Source organism: Corvus kubaryi, unplaced genomic scaffold (assembly GCF_017639235.1).
Source record: "Corvus kubaryi isolate FWS band 111438036 unplaced genomic scaffold, C.kubaryi_AGA036_p1.0 split3-131, whole genome shotgun sequence".
Classification (NCBI taxonomy): Eukaryota; Metazoa; Chordata; class Aves; order Passeriformes; family Corvidae; genus Corvus; species Corvus kubaryi.
This window is the reverse complement of record NW_024582083.1, coordinates 7,138,451-7,159,906: the sequence shown is the minus strand read 5'-3', so window position 1 is coordinate 7,159,906 and position 21,456 is coordinate 7,138,451. Positions and strand designations below refer to the sequence as shown.

The 21,456-nt window shown below is 39.0% G+C and overlaps 1 protein-coding gene across 3 annotated transcripts in view; it reads left to right on the top strand.

Moving 5' to 3' along the window:
- Positions 1 to 21,456, top strand: part of RWDD4 (RWD domain containing 4) — a 36,443-nt gene that overhangs the window by 14,653 nt on the left and 334 nt on the right. The window contains exon 8 of one of the 3 annotated variants that reach the window (XR_006013888.1): positions 10,394 to 10,467. The exons of 1 other annotated variant lie outside the window; for it this stretch is intronic. Coding sequence is in view for 1 of the 2 variants with exons in the window: in XM_042014853.1 (XP_041870787.1) it covers positions 20,247 to 20,315 (69 nt within the window). In the remaining variant the exon portion in view is untranslated. Of the gene's footprint in view, positions 1 to 10,393; positions 10,468 to 20,246; positions 20,344 to 21,456 lie in introns of all 3 variants that reach the window. One more of the 3 variants, XM_042014853.1, reaches the window with a different exon arrangement.

Here is a 21,456-nt window from a genome sequence, read left to right as displayed (position 1 = left end):
GAAGTTGTTTGGTACAGGAATAAACATGCATTTATTTCCAATCTGTTAAGGACATTCATTTATTCTTCATTAATCTGAAGGGGATTCACTTCTCTAATCAATGGAAATCTAATTGCTAAGTGCTTACATGAAAAAAAATACTAAGTCTGAAGAGCTTCCTTCAACATTTTATCATGCAAATAAATTGTATCTTTATTTAAATGGGCTGCAGTGCTTTTCTCATTATAGCATGAAGTGCAGATTTGGAAGATATTATCTGAAGGAAAATATTCCCTGCGTCTTTATTAATGATGCTGGTAACACTGTCATCAAATAGGCATATGAGATTTTATCCCCACCTTAGAGATGTAACTGGGCTGTAACTGGGGCCCAGTTGAGATATATACTTGTTAAAACAGAGGTAATAAGTCTCAAACCTGTATCTGTCCATCTGCCAAACTGTGCAGCAATTTGGTAGGCTAGAGCTGCACTTCCCTGAAGTAATGATGTTCTTTAATCATGTTTTATGATTAGAGCAGCTTCTTAACTTTCCAGTACGTTCTCACAGCTTGTCTTTTAGTCATGTTCATAACACATTTTTCAGGGATATTTTCAGCAGAGATCTGCGCACAGGCAGCAAGCTAAGAGCAAATGGCTGAGCACTTTCCAGAAACTGCATAACATATTTCAAGAGTATGCTCCACTTGCTCTCAGAGAGGAAGCATCCGCTGAGCTTCTTGAGACAGGTGAGACTAGAAGCCCAAAATTAGGAGAAGGGCATTCAGCCAGAATGATCAGCAATACCTTATTTCCTAAAAGAGGGGGACAGATTAGTTTCAGTAATAAAATAAGTTAAATCATCAGTTTTGGCACTCCTCAGAATCTTGTGGTAGGATGAGCAATACTTCAGTGAGAGTGTTACCACTGTAATAAATATGTAAAGTAGACATTACTTCTCAATAACCCTAAGTGTCTTTTCCTGTTCAATGTACTGTTTAATCCACTTAATCTTTTTACAGTCTGCAGGCAACTCTTCAGGCTCTACTAGAGGACCAGAAAGCCTGGAGTTTGGCCAAATGAAATAAAACACATGCTGTGAAATTCTGTTTAACTGCAGAGAATAAAATGACTACTGCAGAGTAGCCTTAATAACACAATAATTTAACAGCAAAGCCACAGATTTCATGAGTTTTTTTACAAATAGATATTTTCTGGGTTTTATATGAAAAACAAAGGAAAATCAGATGTTTCCTCTGAGGTTCTAAGTGGTTGTGCATCAGAGCTAATGAAGTCACTTCTTTCTTAGCACAGAACTATGAGTATTGTAAGCAGGTTCATACAAATGTGCTCTGTCCCCAGTCCATGATACACGAGCAGGAGGATTCAGAAATTTCCAGATTAATTAGCCAGCAGAGACCACATGGAAGATTCACTCCTATATGTCTATATGCGAGTCAGTCTGTATTGTATATGACATGCATGTAAGCCCCTCACCTCATAAAAACCTTCTGTTACTTAATATAAGTGCAAACATATGAAGCTGCATATGGGGAGAGCAGCTAATTAAAATAATCCTGGGAGAGGTTTCTAGGGTACTTCATCCATCGCTTAGAACTCCAATTAAAATTACGTATCTAGTGAAGAGCTTCTGATATCAGGTTCTTATTTGTACCTGAAAGTTGGACGGTTTTCTTCTTTGAAAGGAGAAAAATATTCATTAGAAAGAAATGTCTTTTGTAAGTTCTACAGTTTCTTTCAGAATGAAAGTTGTAATGTAAAACACATGCCTGCAGCTTAGTTACCAAGGAATCATGAAATGGTTGGAAGGGACCTTTAAGGGTCATCTAGTCCAACTCCCTGCAATGAGCAGGGACATCTTCAACAGAGCCCCATCCAATCTTACCTTGAATGCTTCCAGGGACTGGGCGTCTACCACCTCTCTGGGCAATCCGTTCCTGTGTTTCACCATCCCCATCATAAAAATCTTCTTCCTTATATTTAGTCAGAATCTGTATTCTGTAAGTTTAAAACCATTACCCCTTGTCCTAGGACAAGAGGCCCTGCTAAAAAATTGTCCCCATCTTTATTAGAAGCCCTCTCTAAGTAGTGACAGGCCACAATCCAGTCTCCACAGAACTTTCTCTTTTCTAGGTTGAACAATCCCAACCCTTAGTCTTTCTTCACAGGAGGTGTGCTCCAGCCCTCGGAGCATTTTTGTGGCCCTCCCCTAGACTTGCTCCAACAGGTCCATGTCTTTCTTACACTGGGGACCCCAGAGCTGGATGCAGCACTCCAGGTGGTGTCTCGTGAGAGCAGAGTAGAGGGACAGAATCCCCTCCCTCGCCCTGCAATATGGTGGTGGTCCACTGAAGAACGTGAACTTACTTGACCATGCTTATCCCAAATGTTCTCACACTCGATTATGGTTTTCTGATGGGAACGTTGGGGTTTTTTTCCCAAAACAACTGTCAGTATGTGATTCAGACCAACAAGTAAGCTTCTGAATGAAAGAAAAAACAACACAGGGATGCAAGAATTAAAGTTTGATTTATTGGTGCCACTTGTGAGAACAGAAAAATGCTATTAATTCTAAGACTCTTCTATCAGATTGCTGATGTTTGCAACATTTCCATGCATTTTTATGAGATAATCTAAATTTAGGTACTATTTTGTAGAGGAGAAATTACTGATTTTATTTTAACATAAGAATTATCACAAGTTGCCATTATCATAACCCATGTATTTGGGATACTGCCATACAGTGTGCACATTGTACTTGTGGAAGGACTTAGATTTGTGTCCAAGTCTATAAATTATAAAACGTGCTTTAATTTTCAGTTTTTTCAGCTGATAAATATGTGGGCATACATGTTTTGTAGGTAAGATATCACAGATTTAAAAGCATATTTTTCTTTTTCACTGAAACTAAATTCCTTTTAACAATGAAGAATCTCTGGGGTGTGAGATTTGCCAAATAATGAATATTTTCTGAATCCTGCCAACTGTAGTGGTTTGGTCCAAAATACTCATTACTGTTTATCTGCTGTGAGATAAGAATTAGGAGAAATGCAAAACAGGCACCAAACTTGAAAGAATATAAAGAAGTTTATTAACAGACCTAAAAGAAGAAAAAAATTATACCACCTTCAGAACTCTCCTCCTCCCCCCACCTTCCTCCCTTCTCCCACTGACAATGTAAAAAGACAACCCTTAAGGTGTTCAGTCTGTTTACCACTTCCATAATAACCTTGTTCAGTCCATTTAGAAAGAGAAGTCTCTTCTTGCTCATGCTATGAATGAAAACAGTATCACAACGAGACAGCCGCCCACTTCCAAATATTGTTCAGTCCATTTAGGAAGAGGAGTCTCTCTGCCTGCGTGTGAGTCCTTTCCCCCGACTTGCAGCTTTTCCCGCAACTGCTTTCGAGGGTCCACTCTTGAAGTTTTTTGGGGTACAATTTTAAGGTTGAGCCGTTCAGAAACAAAAACAGAGGCCCTTCTCCTTCCCTGGGAGCAAAGGGTCTTCATCATCTTCATCTTTAGGACTATCTCTGGGAGCATCTCTAGGAACTGAGGTTTTCTCCTTTCCCATTTGGAGCAAAAGTCCTCATCTGGTTCATCTCTACGGACTGAGGTTTTCTCCTTTCCCGTTTGGAGCAAAAGTCCTCATCTGGTTCATCTCTCCCTGTCCAAACTTCTCATGAAATTACAGCTGCGTCAGCATCTGCCTATCTCAGCGTAGGTGCTTTTGCTCACGAGTTGAACACTCCACCCCCCAGATCTTCATGAAATTACAACAGGATACTCTGATATATCATAGCTTCACAACAGACTTTCAGCTTTAAGCATCTCCTCTCTCTCTTCCCTCAGGTTTTCAGCTCTTTACAGCAATAAAAGGGTTAATCTCACCTCGGCCTTGCAGCTTTGCAGCTGGAATGTTGAATTTTTCTTATCGAAGTGGAGAGGGGGGAGAGCCGAGCCGCTCCGGCTGCCCACGGCAAGGCAGTGGGGGGGGTTCCATGGCTGGAACAGGTCCATGGCTTCAGGATGGCCGTGGCCCGGCCCGGCCTGGCCCAAGCAGGGCCTGGGCTGGCCCCCACACGGGGCCTGCAGCCACCTGTCCCAGCGCTGGAAACGAGAGAGAGCTTGGAGGGGGAGTTTGCCTATTCTTAAATGTGGATCACAGAGGTGATCACAACTTTAAGTGGCTTAGAGAATTGTCCATATTCAAACTGGCCAGCTGATAGGTTCTATCAGTTCCCAGAGGAAACTGTAAGCACCCCTTAGCAAGGACGTCCCTTCCGGGACTACGCTTGCTAACCTATGACACCAACAAAAGTGCTTTTTAGACAGGGCATCAAACTTTATACCTCTGCTGTGGTTTAATCCCAGACAGCAACTAAGTATAACAGAGATGCTCAATCACTCCACCCATTCCCCATGTTGAGGAGAAGAATCACCAAAAAAACCCCCGAAATTCATGGGTTGAGATAAGAACAGTTGATGAATTGAAAAAGAATTAAATTTACTATTAATAATGGTAATAATAAAAATAATTGTAATGAAAAGGGGAGAGAGTAATAGACCCTAAAATGGACAAGAGGTGTGCAATCCAATTGCTCACCACCTTCTGACCAATGCCCAGCCTGTCCCTGACCAGCCATCAGAAGCTCCTGGCCAACTTCCCCCCAGTTTATATCCTGAGCATGACATTCCATGGTATAGAATATCTCTTTGGCCAGTTCAGGTCAGCTGTCCTGGCCATGCTCCCTCACAGCTTCTTGCTCACTTGCTCACTTGCTCACCATCAGAGCCTGGGACACTGAGAAGTCCTTGACTTGGGGTAAGCACTGCTTAGCAACAACCAAACACCGGTGTGTTATCAACAGCATTCTCATACTGAATTAAAAACACAGCACTGCACCAGCTACTAGGAAACAAATTAACTCCATCCCAGCTGAAACATCCCAGGACCGGCCAAAGTATCAGTCAAGAACAGAAATCCAAGTGAATGTTCTCATAAAAACAAACAGTATTTAACTAGTTCTTCACTTTATTTTAATCAGTGTTATGTGCTAAACATCAGTTTTTACCTGGACTGAAACTCCCATCTCTTCTCTGAATTTGAAGGGAGTTCTGTTCTGACAGGAACCTTGCATCTTCTCAGCTCAGATGTGTGAAGTTGCAGCTTTAACTCTGATCTCAGCTGTAGTCATTGCTCAGCAGGTGTATTTATGTGTGTTTTTAAAAATATATAGCAACCTGCATGTTCTTCCACTTTTGGGCTGTTACCTTTAGCAGTAGTTGCTGGTTTCTGGAGTGTGCGTTACCCACCAGAGGGAGCTGAAGCCAAGAACTGTCTGATTTTCATAGAATCATATCATCATTTATGTTGGAAAAGACCTGTAAGATCACAGAGTCCAGCTGTTAGCCCAGGTCCACCACTAAGCCATGTCCCTAAGTGCCACAGCTACATCTTTTAAATACCTCCAGGGATGGTGGCTCAACCTCTTCCCTGGGCAGCCTGTTTCGTTTCTTGGCAATCCTTTTGGTGAAGAAATTTTTCCTAAAATCCAATCTGCCATCTTCTCGAGCAACTTTCAGTTCCCAGGGGGTTGCCAGGTGAAAGTAATCTCTTACACTTCACAGAGCTTTGGATTTGGGCATCTGTCTTCAAGTTAGCTTGGGAGCAGATGGTGACCAGGTAGGAAATAAGTGCCTCCCTATGCTAAGTTATTACCTCTTTTGGGAACCCTCACTTCAGAGTCAAAGCAGGCAAAGCAAAACCTTGTGATGTACATGTCATCATTCTTTGGTTTTTATGTATGCTGTTCTTTGTAACATGAATAAGGACACCAGAATTGTACAAAATATGAATAACTTTGAGAGTAAACTAGTCATCCCTGAGAAAATTAGGCCAGGTAGAAGCAAGTGTGAGTAGATTCTCTGCATCTTTAAAAGGAAATCTCAAAATTCCTGACTACAAACAGACTGGAGGATATTTCTGCTATATGTTAAACTGAAATTTTGTTTATAAAGAAATAAATCGGCTGAAATAGTATAGAAGGTGTGGTTCATGCATATTAAGTGTTCTGATTTTGTTCAGCCAGAAATATGTGTCAAATGTCTAAAGTGTTTATTTAGATTGAGAATTTTTGAACTAAATATGTTTCCAAACATACATTTGTTTTCTTTCCTTAAAAAAATTCACAGTATTTTGATATTTTCCAATTTATTCCAATTCATGATGATATATTGACCAATGTTCTGACCTTTTTACTTAGTTAATTTTTTATCCATCTCAGCTGCAGTGATTTCTTAATTGCATATCAATAAAAGCTTGCTAAAATTCAAGCCTTTTTAAAATTGTATCTGGTTATGTTTTCATTATCACATATGAACTCCCAGATCTCTAAAATTATTTTAAATTAGGTCTTTGTGCAATGGTGAACAGCTTAGGAACCTGAAAAATTCCAAAAGAAGCAACCTTGAGAGTTTTAGCTAATTTGTTTATCAATAAACATGAAGGCTTAACTTGCGTGTGCCAGTACTGACAGGGCAATGAAGCAGGAACTCCTTGGGGGGTGGTTTTTTTGGTAAACAATTGGTCAAGGTGAAAGGAGTTTTTTTTGTTCTTGTTCTAGTTTGTTAAATCGTAAGATCAATTTATATTTCATCAAAAAGAAAATCTTCCTTTGACTTAAGAGTATGGGAGGAGTGCTGGTCCTTCTGGACAAATGAGCTTATTTCTACACATTTCCTTCTGCTCTTGGAATAAGTCATCCACAAAGAAATAAGTAGATGTTGAGACAGAGATTAACAGTTGCTGGTGGTGAAGAACGGCTTCTTATGCATTTCTGAGTTGTAGCTGACCACATGAACAAAAAACAGTCTTTAGAAATATTCTTTATTCTACAAGAGGCAGGAAAGCTCACACAGGTAGTTACAGCTGAGCAATTTACATGCAAAGCCAGTCCCTACTGCCTCTATGCTACTTGCTCAAGGCATTTGTAATTTTCAGTGCCATGGCATCCTTTGACTCCTGCAAAATGGTTAATCTGTTTGTCAAAAGAATTGGGACTGACAGGAGACAGAAGCTTCCCTAGGTGGTAGTTAAATTTGCTTTCTGCACCACCAGTTATGGCTTAACAGCCTCTTAGACTTCCTATGGATTTTTTTGCTGTTTCAAAACCTTGTCTTGCAAAAACGGTAGCAGTCTCATCAAGTAACCTCAGTTTCAGCTCAGTTTCTGTTGCTTGACAGTATTTTGTCATGTCTTCCAAAGGAAGGTACGAGACAGTTTATATCAAATTGCTGTCTAATGGGCTTCACTTAATGGCTTCCTCAGTTAGAAGTTGCCTTATGTACTGGAGCATGAGGTTTTAATACCTTTTTTTTATATGTCTGGATCCTGTCTAACTTACGAAGGGCTCATTATCCATTTTTTTTTCATCATTTCAGAGAGGAGGACTTATTACTCTATTTATTTTGCTTATTAATTTAGTTAATAATAGGATAACTTGTCAGGACTTTTAATAGGTATTTTCCAGCATTTCAATGGGAATGAATCTGTCAAATGTAGAAAATAGAAAGGTAAAAATTTTAAAAATATTAGCAGGAGACTCATTAATTTTGAAACCAAAACAAACCTTAACTTACGCAGTTTACAGTTGTGTCTCTCAGCTGTGGCTGCTGGATAAATTACACACACTTTATATGTGCACTTAAGGATCTTTTTTAATTAAAGAAAATAGAATGGGAGAAAATTCTACAACCTTTTGGAAGAAGAGTATTATAATTTCTTTCAGAATTTAACTAGCTATAAAATGACCCTTCACTTTGCTTTTTTAGGGATTTTCTTATTACTTTTTATGTTCCTCCTAATTATTTCTGACAGCTTTGTACTTCTCTCTCTGCACTTCATTCCTGCTGTCATTTCAATCTCTGTTTCAATTCTCTCTCTTGTTTGAATTTATTTTTCACTTTTGCTTTGTGTGTGGGTTACACTTCCACATTCTCTGTTTTCTTATTTGACTTCCCTTCCTCTTAGAATTTTATTGCCTCATACTTCATTCTGAAGTCAGGAAAGGGAAAGGAATACATGCCAGCTACAAACTCAGGAAATATACTCAGCTCTGTATCTTTTTTTTTTAATTTTTCAGGGTTTCGATCTAAGGGACTCATGCCAGTTGCTACATGAAATAATTTCTTCAGCAGATACTACTTTACACAGAAATTGCTCCATACTTACATCAGGAAATTCAGTGAAAGATTATATTCTATGTGTTTATAGACTGCTAGAAAGTATTTTTCACCATTGAGAATTCAGGATTAAAAAGTTGCTCTTCATAACTCAACTGAATATCAGCCTTCCATCATTATGTTTTTGAGAAATCAGGTCTGTTAATAATTTCTTTATATTACTCCATTGCTGTATAATTGATGTATTGTCATTACATACACCAAATCCAAATTTATAAGGGATTCCAAGGATAAATTTTGTAGGTTTGAGTTCTCTCCTCTCTTCAGCAGCCTACTATATCTTCCACTAACAAACTGCTCAAGTACTTCTTCCAAACATAAGTTGAAGGACGTTTTTTCCTGATTTGATTCACCATTCTGGCACACAGCTTTATGTTTGTTGAGATTGTCAAACTGAATTTTCTGAAAACAAGATTTGTGCTAATGCAGTGCAGGAGTGTTCTCCCAGTTGGTGTCCTATTCCCAGTATCAGCTGGGGGTTCATTATAAATCTTTGCTGTGTAATATTGTAGTCATGTAAAAAATGATGGGTTTCCTAAGGGTGACCACTTCTATAGCATATAATGCTAGGAAAGGATGGTCATAATCACTTATGCAGTATGTTTGACAGGACTTGACTGATGAGGTTTAGGACAAGTGTCAGCCGCTCACATTAATTTGTTTTTTTGAATGTCACTGGCAATACTCTATATCAAAGACAGAAGTAATTTGCAAAGGTAAATCCAGTTGCAAGGAGTTAAGACAAAGTGTTAGGAAGAAAATGGATTAAAAAGGAAGGAAGCAACAGACCGTACATAAAAGAGATTGTAAAGGGAATCATCCAAAGTGCCTGCTGGTGTCCTTATGTAGTTCTGTTTTTTATCATTGGAACATCTGAAGTATATAAAACTAGAATTGCAGATGGTGATGACACTGAGAGGACAGCAAATCATAATGAATTCTGCATCTAGATGCAGAGACAGGAGACGGGGCAAAATATTTTGAAAATAGCAAAATCAAACCACATTACAACTCCCAACTACCATACATGACAATCTTTTATAGCATTAAAATATCCAGTTAACTAGAATATTTAGCAATGTGATAGTTTTTATTCCTGAACTGTCACTGCCAGAGCAGTCCTCCCCTTCCTAGTCATGTCACAGTTGGTATAAAAAGTCCAAATCTGGGTGCATCAGAGCATTTGGGGCTTATTCTTGCTCATCTAGTTGATTCTAACAGTATAGACCTGACATTGTCATATCCCTCTTGCACTGGGTTGAGCATACACGTCTGGAAACAGTTCAGTCTTCCTTGTACATGCACTTAAGTCTTCAGGTTTTATTTAGCAGTGTGATACATTAAGGCTACAGGCATGGGTTTTTTCTGTTTTAATTGACTCTTCATTTGTGCATAAATAGAAAAGAAGCCAGGGTATTCAGTGCTAGCAAAGGAGATGTGGTTGTTAAATTGATATGTTGAGATCTTGTAGCCACTGTTCAGGGAGAAGCTGTAACTAATGACTACTTCCCTGTGATCTTTAGCTAATAAATGTTTAGAAACTTTATTCTTGCTTCTTCAGAAAAGGAAGTTGTGACCAATTTTTAAAAATATTTTGATGGTGGCCCATGAGATCTTCAAGGGCATCTTTTCTAAATTCTTCTGGAATTTTTGACAATCACACTGGAAGCCTTTCAACAACTTTAGGTGTCTAGTTCTTCCTAAAGGCTGGGCTTTTACCCACAGTTTTTTCATCCAGCTGTGTTTTGTCTGAAGGCAGAAGGTTTCAGCTCTTTTACACCTCCATTAAACCTTTCAGGTTCTGGTACCTGCGTCCTATCATGGCCCTGCAGCTACTCCAAGAGCAAATCCATTACTTCCGGTAGGGTCAGCAGGGCTGCCTTCACTTTACACTGACATAAGTTTGACCCTAAAATATTCTTGATAGAGCATGTTTTCTTCTCAGATAGAGAGTTTAAAACACTTGCTGTTATAAAGTGCCTCCCTCCTGCTAGGAACAGCTCTGCTGTTCCTTACAAGGCAGCAAGTAGAACCTTGCAGTGTTAGCACCTTTGTCTACTCTCACACTCCTCAGGGTTGCTGCAATGACTTTATTTTCACCTGCTTCATTAATCATCTGGGCTATCATCTCATGGCATTAATCCATTTGCAGAGAGTACTGAGATAATACTCTGGAATGTGAAGACCATAGGCATATGGCCAAGTCACTTTCAGTTCACCTTGGAGGTGAGTGGTTTCATTGCTGTTGCCATTTCTTAATAAAGGAGAATAGTTTCTTTGGATTTTATTAATTTCTGAAAGGATCATGCGAATGGAAATTTCAAACTATTGCTATTGTTGTTCCATATTCTATTTCAATAATCTCTTCTACTTTACTATGGTACATTATTTAATTTCCTACCATTTCACATAAAAATCTGTAACAAGGTTGCAATGAAAACCAGCGTGCCATTTGCTTAATAAAATTAATACCAAGTGACCTGAATGCTGTGGAATAAATCATGTGACAAAGGAGATGGGCTTAAGTTGTGAATAAGTGTATTCATGCTTGTGAGAATACAAGAGATGTGAACCAAATTTAATGTGGATTTTTGGTGGAATTTTACGATAATTTGAATTAAGTTCCAAATGTTATGATTGATCCTTATCACTGAAATGTATTCTAATCCTAAAAATCTCCACCTTCTGGAAACCAAGGTATGATTTTCAGTGCTGAAGTCAAGCTTCTCTTTCTACCTCAGTAGTTTACCAGTAAACTGAATACTAATATCAAAGATCTATAATTGAATATACACTTTCGATCTTCCTATAAATAATAAGAGATTAACACATGCATTTGATGGCATTAAACTCAAACCATGGCATATTTAAAAAAATGTCCTGTGCAGCTTGGCTTAGGAAAAGATACCTGGAAACATTCCTTCTGAACACAGGTGTTGTGGTAAGACAGTTGAAGGAGAAAGTTTTGCTAAAATCTACTTTCTCTGGAAGCCAAATTACATCAGGCTGTAGCCGTAGTGATCAGCACCCTGTCTTTCACCTAGAGAGTGAAATGTTCACCACTGCAAACATCGGTGTACCTGGCCTTTGTGTACTTACCAAAATGGTGGACAGCAAATTTCAGGTAGACTGTTAAACTTGCAAGGTAGTCCCAGTAGAACAACCACAGACACTTGGAAGTGCAGAATATTGTACTCCTGTGCTACAAAAGTTTTTGTGGTTTTTTTTCAGTTTAACCTCAAATAGGTAGGTGTTTCTCCTGAACTTCTTTGTTTAGGTTTTTGTGGTGGAGAGACTACCTTCAAAAGGAACTTGGCTGCAAAGATCAATAACCAGGCAAAAAACACAAATGGAATTTGAGAAATTGTGGCCATACCTAATTGTTCCAGGCAAGTTCAAAATACACAGTTATTTGATGTTCAAACATTGCCTTCCTTTCAGATTAGGTCAGGTAGCTGACAAGACAACATGAAAAACATGATGTTGCCTTTGAAAACATGACTGAAACCTTTGAAAGGTGGTTTTGCCAAAAAGGACACATAAAAGGTACTACTTTTTGTAATTTGTGCCTGAATTGCCTTGCCTATTCACACACCACAAAGGGCTGGATTCAGAACTTACATAAAGAAACACAATGCTGAGCATTGTTGGAATCATCTCCTTAAAAGCAAGTTGAACATACAGCATTAGCCAAAGGACTCATCCTTGTAACTCCTTGATGTGGAGACTTTTTTTAGGCCATGTCTCAGCCAAATTATAGTCAAAAAAATACATTTTTTTTTAATTAGGAAAGCTCAGAACTCCAAAAGTGAACTCCTGATTCCCACTGGTTTCAGTGAGGTCAGGATTTCAGCCCTGGGTTGCAACTGGATACATCTATATCTGTGCTGGGGAATCGCAGATCACTGGCAGGGAATTGTTCAGAAGATTCATAAACCAAGCCACTTCAAACTTTAAAACACAATGCTGACAACCATGGTAGGCAGAATAATTGCTAGTCATTAATTGTGGATGTTTTGGAGTTTTTTTGTCTTGGAGATGTTGTATGTAGGAATCTCATTGCTGTGGTGGCTGCAGTGTTAAACACAGGAAAATCAGAATGCTGTTAGAATGGAAAAGGTAGAAAGCTTTGAAATTGTGCTGATGAGGGATACAAAACTCCTTGTCTTTACAAACAAGGGATTTGCCTCTCTTCCAGATTCTCTAACACTCATTTTTCAGGTACTAAACACAAATTTACTCAGAAAGTAAATCTGGGGGATGTGCATGCTTATGGATTTTTTTTTTTTTACATTTCTATAAAACCTAATTAAACAATACATGTACTAAGGTAACTAATTGCACAAAGCAGGCAAGGCATTTTTAAAGTATGTTTTAACTAGGCTCTGCTAACTTACGACCTTTTGAAAAAGTATGTGAAGAAACAATCAGGTCATTACACTGATCCTTGCTAAAGTAAAGAGTACAGGATTCTTGAGGGAGGGCTACTGCTTGGCCTCCCTGAGAATAGGGAAGAGTTTGTCTCTGGCACTGACTGCATCTTCCACAAAGTTTTATACGTAGAGCAAACCATATGTTCATTCTCCATACAACTAACTGCTAAATACTTTTAATTAGAATGATTGTTCAGTCAACCATCTTAATTCTATTTTCTTGAGTCACAATAGCTGTTAGCATAAAGGGCATTCTCTTAAAATCCATCAGATACTCATGGAAGTCTCTAAACAAAGCTCAAATCTGAAAATAAGCAGTTCTTTATGGTGTATTGTCAAACTGACTGGAAACTTTAAGTCTGGATAAGGTCAGCTTTACTTCTTAGCTTCAAAGCTGCTATGGGACCTGAAATATGAGGTAAGGCCCCCTTTTCCAGAAATGGAGGGAGACAAAAGAAGTCGCTTTCTGGAGATAAAACCCTCTAGTAGTAATAAAGACCTCACTGGAGCAGAAAGATGCAACTCATTCTTCCCTGTGCCTGTTGCAGTGAGTTGGTTTTCCCTAGTGTTTGTGAGGTCTGTGAGAAACGTTTGGATAAGATCTTTTGGTGCTGTTCCCAGAACATGGTTCATGTGATATCAAAGAATCCTGATGTTTTGCCAGGGACCTTTTTGTCATTGGGAATTTAGAGGCTGGATTTGGAAAGAGCTGGCTGAGCTGCAATACAAAGAAAACTCCTGAGCAACCTATTCCAGCAGGCCGTCTTCAGTCAAAGGCCACCAGGGAGCTGTACCAGCAGGCTCCACCCAAAAGGACAATGAGCAAAAGAGAGACAAGTGACAATTTTAACTTCTGTAAAACTGCAGAGCTGAAGCTGAAACATCAGTTGTCCAGGCCATGGATTTACACTGAAATATGAATTACTGGAATAACTAAGTGAGGTCATTGTAACCTCTCCTAAGGCGAAACTGTCCTTGTCTTGAAGCAGGGAGATCAAAGAGATGAAGACCAGAGTGATGTGCAATTATTATATTCCTTCAACTGCAAGAATTAGTGACTCAGGCTGCCTGAGAAGCAGGAAGGAGGGATTTTGACTGACCTCACTTAAATTCTATTTCAGTAGCATTGCTGTCTCTCTAGACATCAGTCTAATTTGATATTTTCCAGTCTTTTTTTCCATCTGTCATCCATAAGTTGTCTTCACTGACAAGGCAGTCCTGGATTAATGGGAGGTAAACATATGGACAATTTTCCTCACTAATTCCATTCACCTCTTGAAGTCTGGAGTTACAGACAGCAAGTTTTGACTTAATCTCCCGCTGCTGTGCGCAGTAGTTACTTTAGGTGCAGTTTGCCACCATGTGCTTACAATATACAAAAGATGAGAAGGAAGCAGGTTTTCCAGAAGCCTTACATTTGTAGTGATGATGTATTAGGTAAATCGTGCATCCTTCCTGCTTAGTGAAGATGAAAAGGTGTGAAACAATACCCTAATGGACCAAGTTTATACAGTTTCTCTCAGCTCACAAAATATTGTTCTGCTTACTGATGGATATGTTATGTAACAACTGTTAGAAATCTGAGAAGCTATTTTATCCAACTTTGTATTCCTTTTTTAATTATTATGCCACTTATTTCTGTATTGATTTCACTCTATAGTTTCCTTTGTGGTCTGACATCAGGAAGGTCTAAAATAGGTAAGTGTTCTGGGGTCATAACCATAATTAAGACCACTTCTTAATTGCTTAATTTACACTGATGATTAGATTTCAAATCAGGAAATCTATTCTTTTTCTTCCTAAAGATCAAGTTTTAAATTGTAATAAGAATTGCACAGTTTCATTTTGTTTTAAGCAGAATTTCTTTTTTCACAACTTTGCAAAGCTTATTAATAATCTTTGCTACTTGCTGTCACCTGCATATATCACTGGTGGGCTGTGTTTGGCTTTACTGTGAACATTTTATCTGACCTGCTGTAGGTATTGTCAGCCCTGTGTTCATTTGACATGATTCATTTTGATCTTTCTCAGCCATCACTGAATTCGGTCAACAGACAGATCAGCTGGAGAAGTTATTACAAGTGCATTTGTGCACATATACAGAAAATTTGTATGGCCATATGAAAGGATTTATGCCTAGAGATTTATTTGGTATTAAGGTTCACTGACCACCACCAATGCCACTTAACTAATTATGTAAGTAAATATGCTAAGATTGAGAAAAGGGTACACATTTTTAATTAGATATAAATGAGATGAAAAAGTGCAGATAAATCTGTATAAAAGTTTCTGAGCTTGTGACTGACTTGCCACATGATCTGCCTCTCCGAAGGTCACAGTGGGTTCATACCACGTGCACCATGTCTTTGAGTTCAGTGTGCAGGCCTTGTGCCAACTCTGCCTTCTTGAAACCAGCACATCTATCCTCTTTCTAACACTACTGTCTTGACGTACAATGGCCCCTATCTGGTGCTTCCCTGATACACTGAAGAAGAGAAAATCCATTGTATCATACCATGAAACTTAGAAACTGGAATGCAAAGTATTACTTTTTCTAAGTTTGAATGCACTTTTCATGTTGAAAAGCGACTGCTGTATTTATAAAAAGAATTTGGATGGTGAATATTTGCATGAAACTACCCAGAAATTATTAGCACAGCGAGGATTACATACTACGTTATCTGAATAAGTTGCTAAAAATTCATATTCTCATTTTGCCAGTTCCCTCCTGTTGTGGTTTGATGCAGCTGTCAAGCATACGAAATCAGTTTTATTTTCATAAGGGGAAAATAAGAAAATATTGAGGAAAACTAGAGAGCTGCGAGGCAAAACAGGTTCAAACTTAAACAGTTGCGGTACAAAGAAAGGGTTTCTTACTAACAGAATTAAAAGTGAAAAGAAATAACAAGAAATTAAAGCAAACCTCTCATCTCTTCCAGCACTTCCCTCCTTTTACCCAACTCGCACAAAGGATAACAGAACTTGGAGTTTTAGTCAGTGTTGTAGTTCTTAAAAAGTCTCTTTCTTATGCTTAAGGAAAAAAGGGTTTTCTTCTGCTTCACATGGTTCCCAAACTGCCACCAACAGCAGACCTGCCCAGAAAGAAACACTCTGCTGTGGTGTAAAACATCTCTTCCATGAAAATCTCGCAGTTCTTTCACACTGCCAAACATAGGCTATCACATGGGGTTATTAATCTTTTTAAGGATAAGTTATTTTGGCCTGAACACAAAGGCTTTCTTCGCCACAAGTCTCTAAAAACCTCTCACTGCTTCTATATAGCCTGGCATAGGCACTCTTCACAATCTTCACGGGCCACACGTGAATTCTCCATCCCCCCATGTACTTCAAATGGATTAAAGAGACAAACAGTTTGTGGTATTACAGTTTCTTACCATGGCCTGCAAGAAGTTTTTTAAGCTACGCGCCAGAATCGCGGCACCGCCCTCTTTTCTCCCGTCGCCATGCTCAGCTCCGTCCCACGGGACTCACTTCTCTTTCTCTCTGACTCTGAAGCCGCCATGTTGAAGCAGAAAGCCTCGCTCCCTTTGTGCTGCTGGCTGCGTGGTGGCCTCTTCAGTGCAGCACGAAGTGTGCTGGCTGCAGACAGGAGGCTCTGCCGGCTCCCGTTGACTCCGCCGGCTCCGCATGGAGAGAAGAGGGACCCGCCTGTCCCCAGAAGCCGCGCTGGATGGGTTTAGCTGTGGCAGTCCATGGCTGGTTTTAGCTGCCTGCGGCTCTGGGACAGTTCCCCCCCCGCAGCGACCCAGGGTCCGTGCCGCAGCGTTGGGAAAGGGGGAAGGGGGCAGGGGCCCCAGCCCGGCGGGGCCTGGAGGCTCGGAGGCCGCCCCACCATCCGGCAGGTGAGCTGGAACGAAAGGGAATTCCCACCTTTCTGCGTGGTTTAAATATCTAAATTGTGAGGAGCATCATTAGTCTAAAAGACTCTCCATCAACCCATGTTCAACCCACTTCACCTCCACCAAAAATTAACACTTACCAAAGAAAATATTGTGAAATGTTATTCCAGTGTTTCTTGAATAGGTTGAAACCAAAGCAAAGTATCCAGGTTTGCTGTTTAAGATAGCTGAACATCAAATTTTCTCTGACTGTGGAGAATATAATTATTTTGTTATTAATTTATTAATTACGTGCAGCAAGTAGAAAGCAGAGCTGAAAATCCTTTTTAGGAAGTCATTTATTTCAATGGTACTGACATTTTTTATTATTGGGCCTATCTCTCTACTGTAATGGGATAGGTCCTTCATATATACAAGCACCCCTATTTTCTGTCCAGCAAGTAGGTGTTACTTCTGTACAATAGCTAGAATCTTGTCCCTGGGTAGTTGTGTTCTGCAGCCACTGCCCGAATTGCCAGGTATCAATAGAAACGTCCTCTCCCTGATCCAAGTTTTGATACCCCTGGGAAATGACACCATTCCTCACATCCTGTGCCTCTAAATGCTCCTCAGTAGGGGACCTGAATTTCACTAGAAGGGGAAAGGTCAGCCTTCCCCATGGACTTTCTGCTGCTGGGGTAGCATAACCTTCAGCTCACTTTTGCTGAGGGAATGCAATGAACGTGGAACAAGTGTCCCCCCAGCTGGCCACTGGCAATGCTCAAAATGCACCCCTAGGTAGGGAGGATCTGATGGCTCTGCTCCCTTCCTATCCTGTTGACTGAGACTAAGTACAACATTCTTCAAGTGATTTTCAGCGGGAACTTCTAAGAGAAAAGGTCGGAAGAAGGAGAAATACCAGATTAAATTCTCCTGGAGCTTTACCTGGACCTCCAAGGATATGTCACTGTCTTCTCACAGCTCAAGAACTCCTGATCTAATCCATTTTCCCTTGCCCAAGAGCAGGATCAGTCACAATTAAACTGATGTCAACATAATTGTCTAGCCTGCCTTGTAGCATCTTTGTCACTGGAGATCTTTACTTTCCAAAGTAATATATTCCAGTGCTTCACTGTCACTTTGGTTGGACAGCTCATCTTTTTGTTTTGTTTTCTCCCTAGTGTCTTATTTAAACTTCCAGTGGTCAATCCAAGCGACATTAATTATTGTCCTTTTCACTTAGACAGATTATCCCTTTCCTCTTGAAAGCAAACTTTCACATGACTGAGGATTCCTGACCTCAGTCCTCTCATTTCTAGGCTCAGTTCTATCATTAGAAGTCATTGTCTTCTACACCTCTATCTTGTTTGTTTGAACTCCCTCCACCTGTAAGTGTGGTTTCCGAAACTAAATAGCATATAATTACTCAGTGTCTGAAAACAGATTTCCTATTTATTCATCTCACAAGATTTGGTGGGTTTTTGTGGTTTTTTTTTTGCTGTGGCACAAAATTAGCAACATGTTGATCTTAATCTCTTCACATCCGAGGGGGTTTTATCACTGATTATTGTACTATATTAAATAGTCATTGAAGTGCTCTTCTTTAAGACTAGTATCAAATTAATATTAGATGTTTATCTGAAAGACATTTAAAATTACTATTTTTTCTAAATTTTAAGTTTAAAAATTACTGAAAAATGAGCCAGATTTCTACTACTTGACAATTACATATAATACCAGGAGAACTGGGTTTGGAGTAGTGATGGAAAATGGGTAAACTCCTGAATATGTTCCTCTTTTTTCTTAAATGAATGGTACACTCCAGAACCATCACATTCTTCTACCATGTCACTTGGTCAGAAAGGAAAAATTAGGAAGCTGGCTAGTGCTGATAAGGTAACGTTCTGAAATGCAAAGAATTAGTTAACAGATTTTGTGCTTCTGCTGATAAGTCAAGGATCTATAATGTTTGTAAAAATTACTTAAACTTATCTTTTTAAACAAAATGACTCCTGTGTCATTTTTGTCGACTCATTTCCATCCTTTCACTGTGATAAAACCATGGTCAGTCATCTTGCCAAGGTTTTTGCTACTTCAAGGAATGACACAAATCTATTGGTTTCTACTTATATGTTCTCATCTTCTAAACTGGAAATGAGCAGGAATGTTGGGCTCTCATTGATAAGGAGTTGCATGATTTTCTTGAAATTAGGCTTTGCTTTGTATCATCTTTGGTAAGCACTGCTCTCTTTACATGGCACTCTGGTTTTAGGTATGACTATTTCTGAATGACCCCCTCTTTTCCCAGCTGAAGTAGATGATGATCATTCCACTCTGGACTAAAAATCTAATCACAGTGACACAAAGAACACAGGGAGACCCTGGACAGAAGAACGTACAAGCATCAAACAAAATAAAGGGATCTAGTGAAGTTTAGTGATAAATGCAGCCAGCCATCCCCAGCTATCCAGTGGGATTCCAGTAGAAGGTGACATGATTCCAGTGTCTATATCCATATCAAAATAAGACTTAGAAGAAATTTAGTATTTTTAAGGCATGAACAGTAGTAATGAGAGACAACCGAGAGAAGTAATGCATGCCATTTATTTAGAGCCATTGGAAAACCAGTCAATCATCTCATGATCTTGCCAAACCTAACAGCTCACACGGTGATCTCTAATGGGTCTTATTTAAGGTTTAAACAGAGAACTGCTTGAAATATTACACTGAAATAAAACTATGACAAAACTATTTTAATGGAGTTGTTTATATCAGCACCACTTTCAACTGAAACTTGTAACATTCCATTATTCAAAAGCATGGCAGAAATAGCAATACCACAGTTACTGCTTCAGATACTTCCCATGGACTGACCCAGATACCTAATGGATTCTGTCAGCCATGTTTTAGAGCTTTAAGTAAGATGACTTCAATTAGGATACCTTAGTTAGTTTTTTTGGTTGATGCAACCAAGCCTTCAGTAGAAACTTGGCTGTTTTGCTGAAAACACATGCAGTATCTTACAGGAATGAACTTACTCTCCATTACTCAGTATTTGCATGCCTGGCTTTAGTTCAGGAGCTTGCAGCCAGTGTCTTCCCTCATTTTTGCTATTCAAGGCAAAAAAACCACTTTCAACATCATTATACATTCATGGCTTTTAAGTTTTTTTAAATAGAGCCAGTCTTTGAACAGAGACAGAACCTTCTATGTGCAGATTCCATATTTTGCTAAGGCCATGATTTAAAATTTCACCTCTATCTTACCTGTTACAGGCTATTGAATAGGAGATAAAGCACCTGCTGAAGAGCATGCCTGCACACCACCTTTGGAGAAATGGGCAGAGTGAAAAGGCACAAGCTCTTAGAAAATAGTATCAGTTTACGTAAGTGGGAAAATAAAAGGTGTTTGAAAGCACAGTCAGCCTAAGGAACTTAGCTTCAGCTATAAAGAATTGAATGGAAAAATGTAATTTTTATATTCATCAGGTAATTCCATTTAAAATCTGTGCCTCATTTAGTAAAAAGGAAAACTAGAATTATATTCTGGGCACATTTTATATGCCTTTATATGCAGATTTACTTTGGCTGTAAAGCTCAAGGAGGCGCCTTACCAAGTGGCAAGCATACTAACATGACCTTAACTCACTAACAACTTTTTCCTACTGAGTTTTTTGAATAAACTTCTGTCTCAAAGCTGTGTTCCAAAAATACCAGATTTTTTTTTTTTTTTCAATCCTTCATCCAGCAACAGAATTGATGCAGGAATGTTTCTGGGTACTGTCAGGACATTCCTCTTCTGAGGAATCTGCAAGAATTGAATTATTACGAGTAAGTTTTAAATTTCTTTTCCGTTAATTTAATTCTCAGAAGTTTCAACAGCCTTTTACAGTTGGTGGTTACTGAAGCTGCTGTTCAGCTACTCTGGTGCACTTCACAAAGTCAAGCCTTTGAAATCTGTGGATGCTTTCTTCTCTGCTATTGCACCTCATGCCATCAAGTACAGATGACAAATCACTAATACAAGACAGAGGATTGTAAGCAAAAAAACTTTTATTAAATATGAGACTTATGTCTGACCTGCTTCCCCCCAACCAATTTTGTCTCTGTGGCAACAGCCACAAGCATGTGACAAAACATCTGGGATTTTTCTAAAGTTTACATACTTAAAATGTCACTTTTCAAGAAAGCATCATCTTTTATCCTTAAGCAGATTTCAAAAGTGCAGAGCATGTTTACAGGAAGACAAGTCTTGTGGCTGTAAAGCTTCATCAGCTAATGCATTAAGGACCCTCCCCACAGCGAGCAGGGCCAAAAGTTGCACAGTGTAAGAGTGAACACATTCTCTGTTAACTTACCTGGTCTGGCAGAGCTTTGGGAAGGGGGAAGTAGATCTTCTGAAGTCGACTCTAGAATAGCTCTGGTCTGATAATCACTAATTCTATTGCATGTTCTTTATATAAAATCATCCAGAAGTACCTTTACAGATTACTACAAATATTTTAATTGTGTAAGAGGGAAAAGACTCAAAATTATTCTTACCTTCTATTGCTACATAAAATGTAATCATAATGTAGATGAATTTGCCGTGCTGGTGCATACTATCATTAGACTGCAGGTTACCGCACTGAAAATTATAGCCAAAGTATGTATTTTTATTTAGAAAAATCTTCATTGTCTGCTTCCATATGACTTCATCTATTATTCAACATTTCCAAGTTTTATGAAATTAATACAAATACTTCTTCACCAATGCAGAAATTCTGATGATCTGATACTCAGAAATACAAAATCCTTTACCATATTTTAAAGCCCTCCCAATGTACAACAATGTAGTTGTGACATTATCTCCTGTGTCCCAGCTCTACTGGTTAACTTAAACAACTCACTGTGTTCAACTGACAATTGTTTGTTATCTCAATATTACACCCTTGGGAAAAAAAC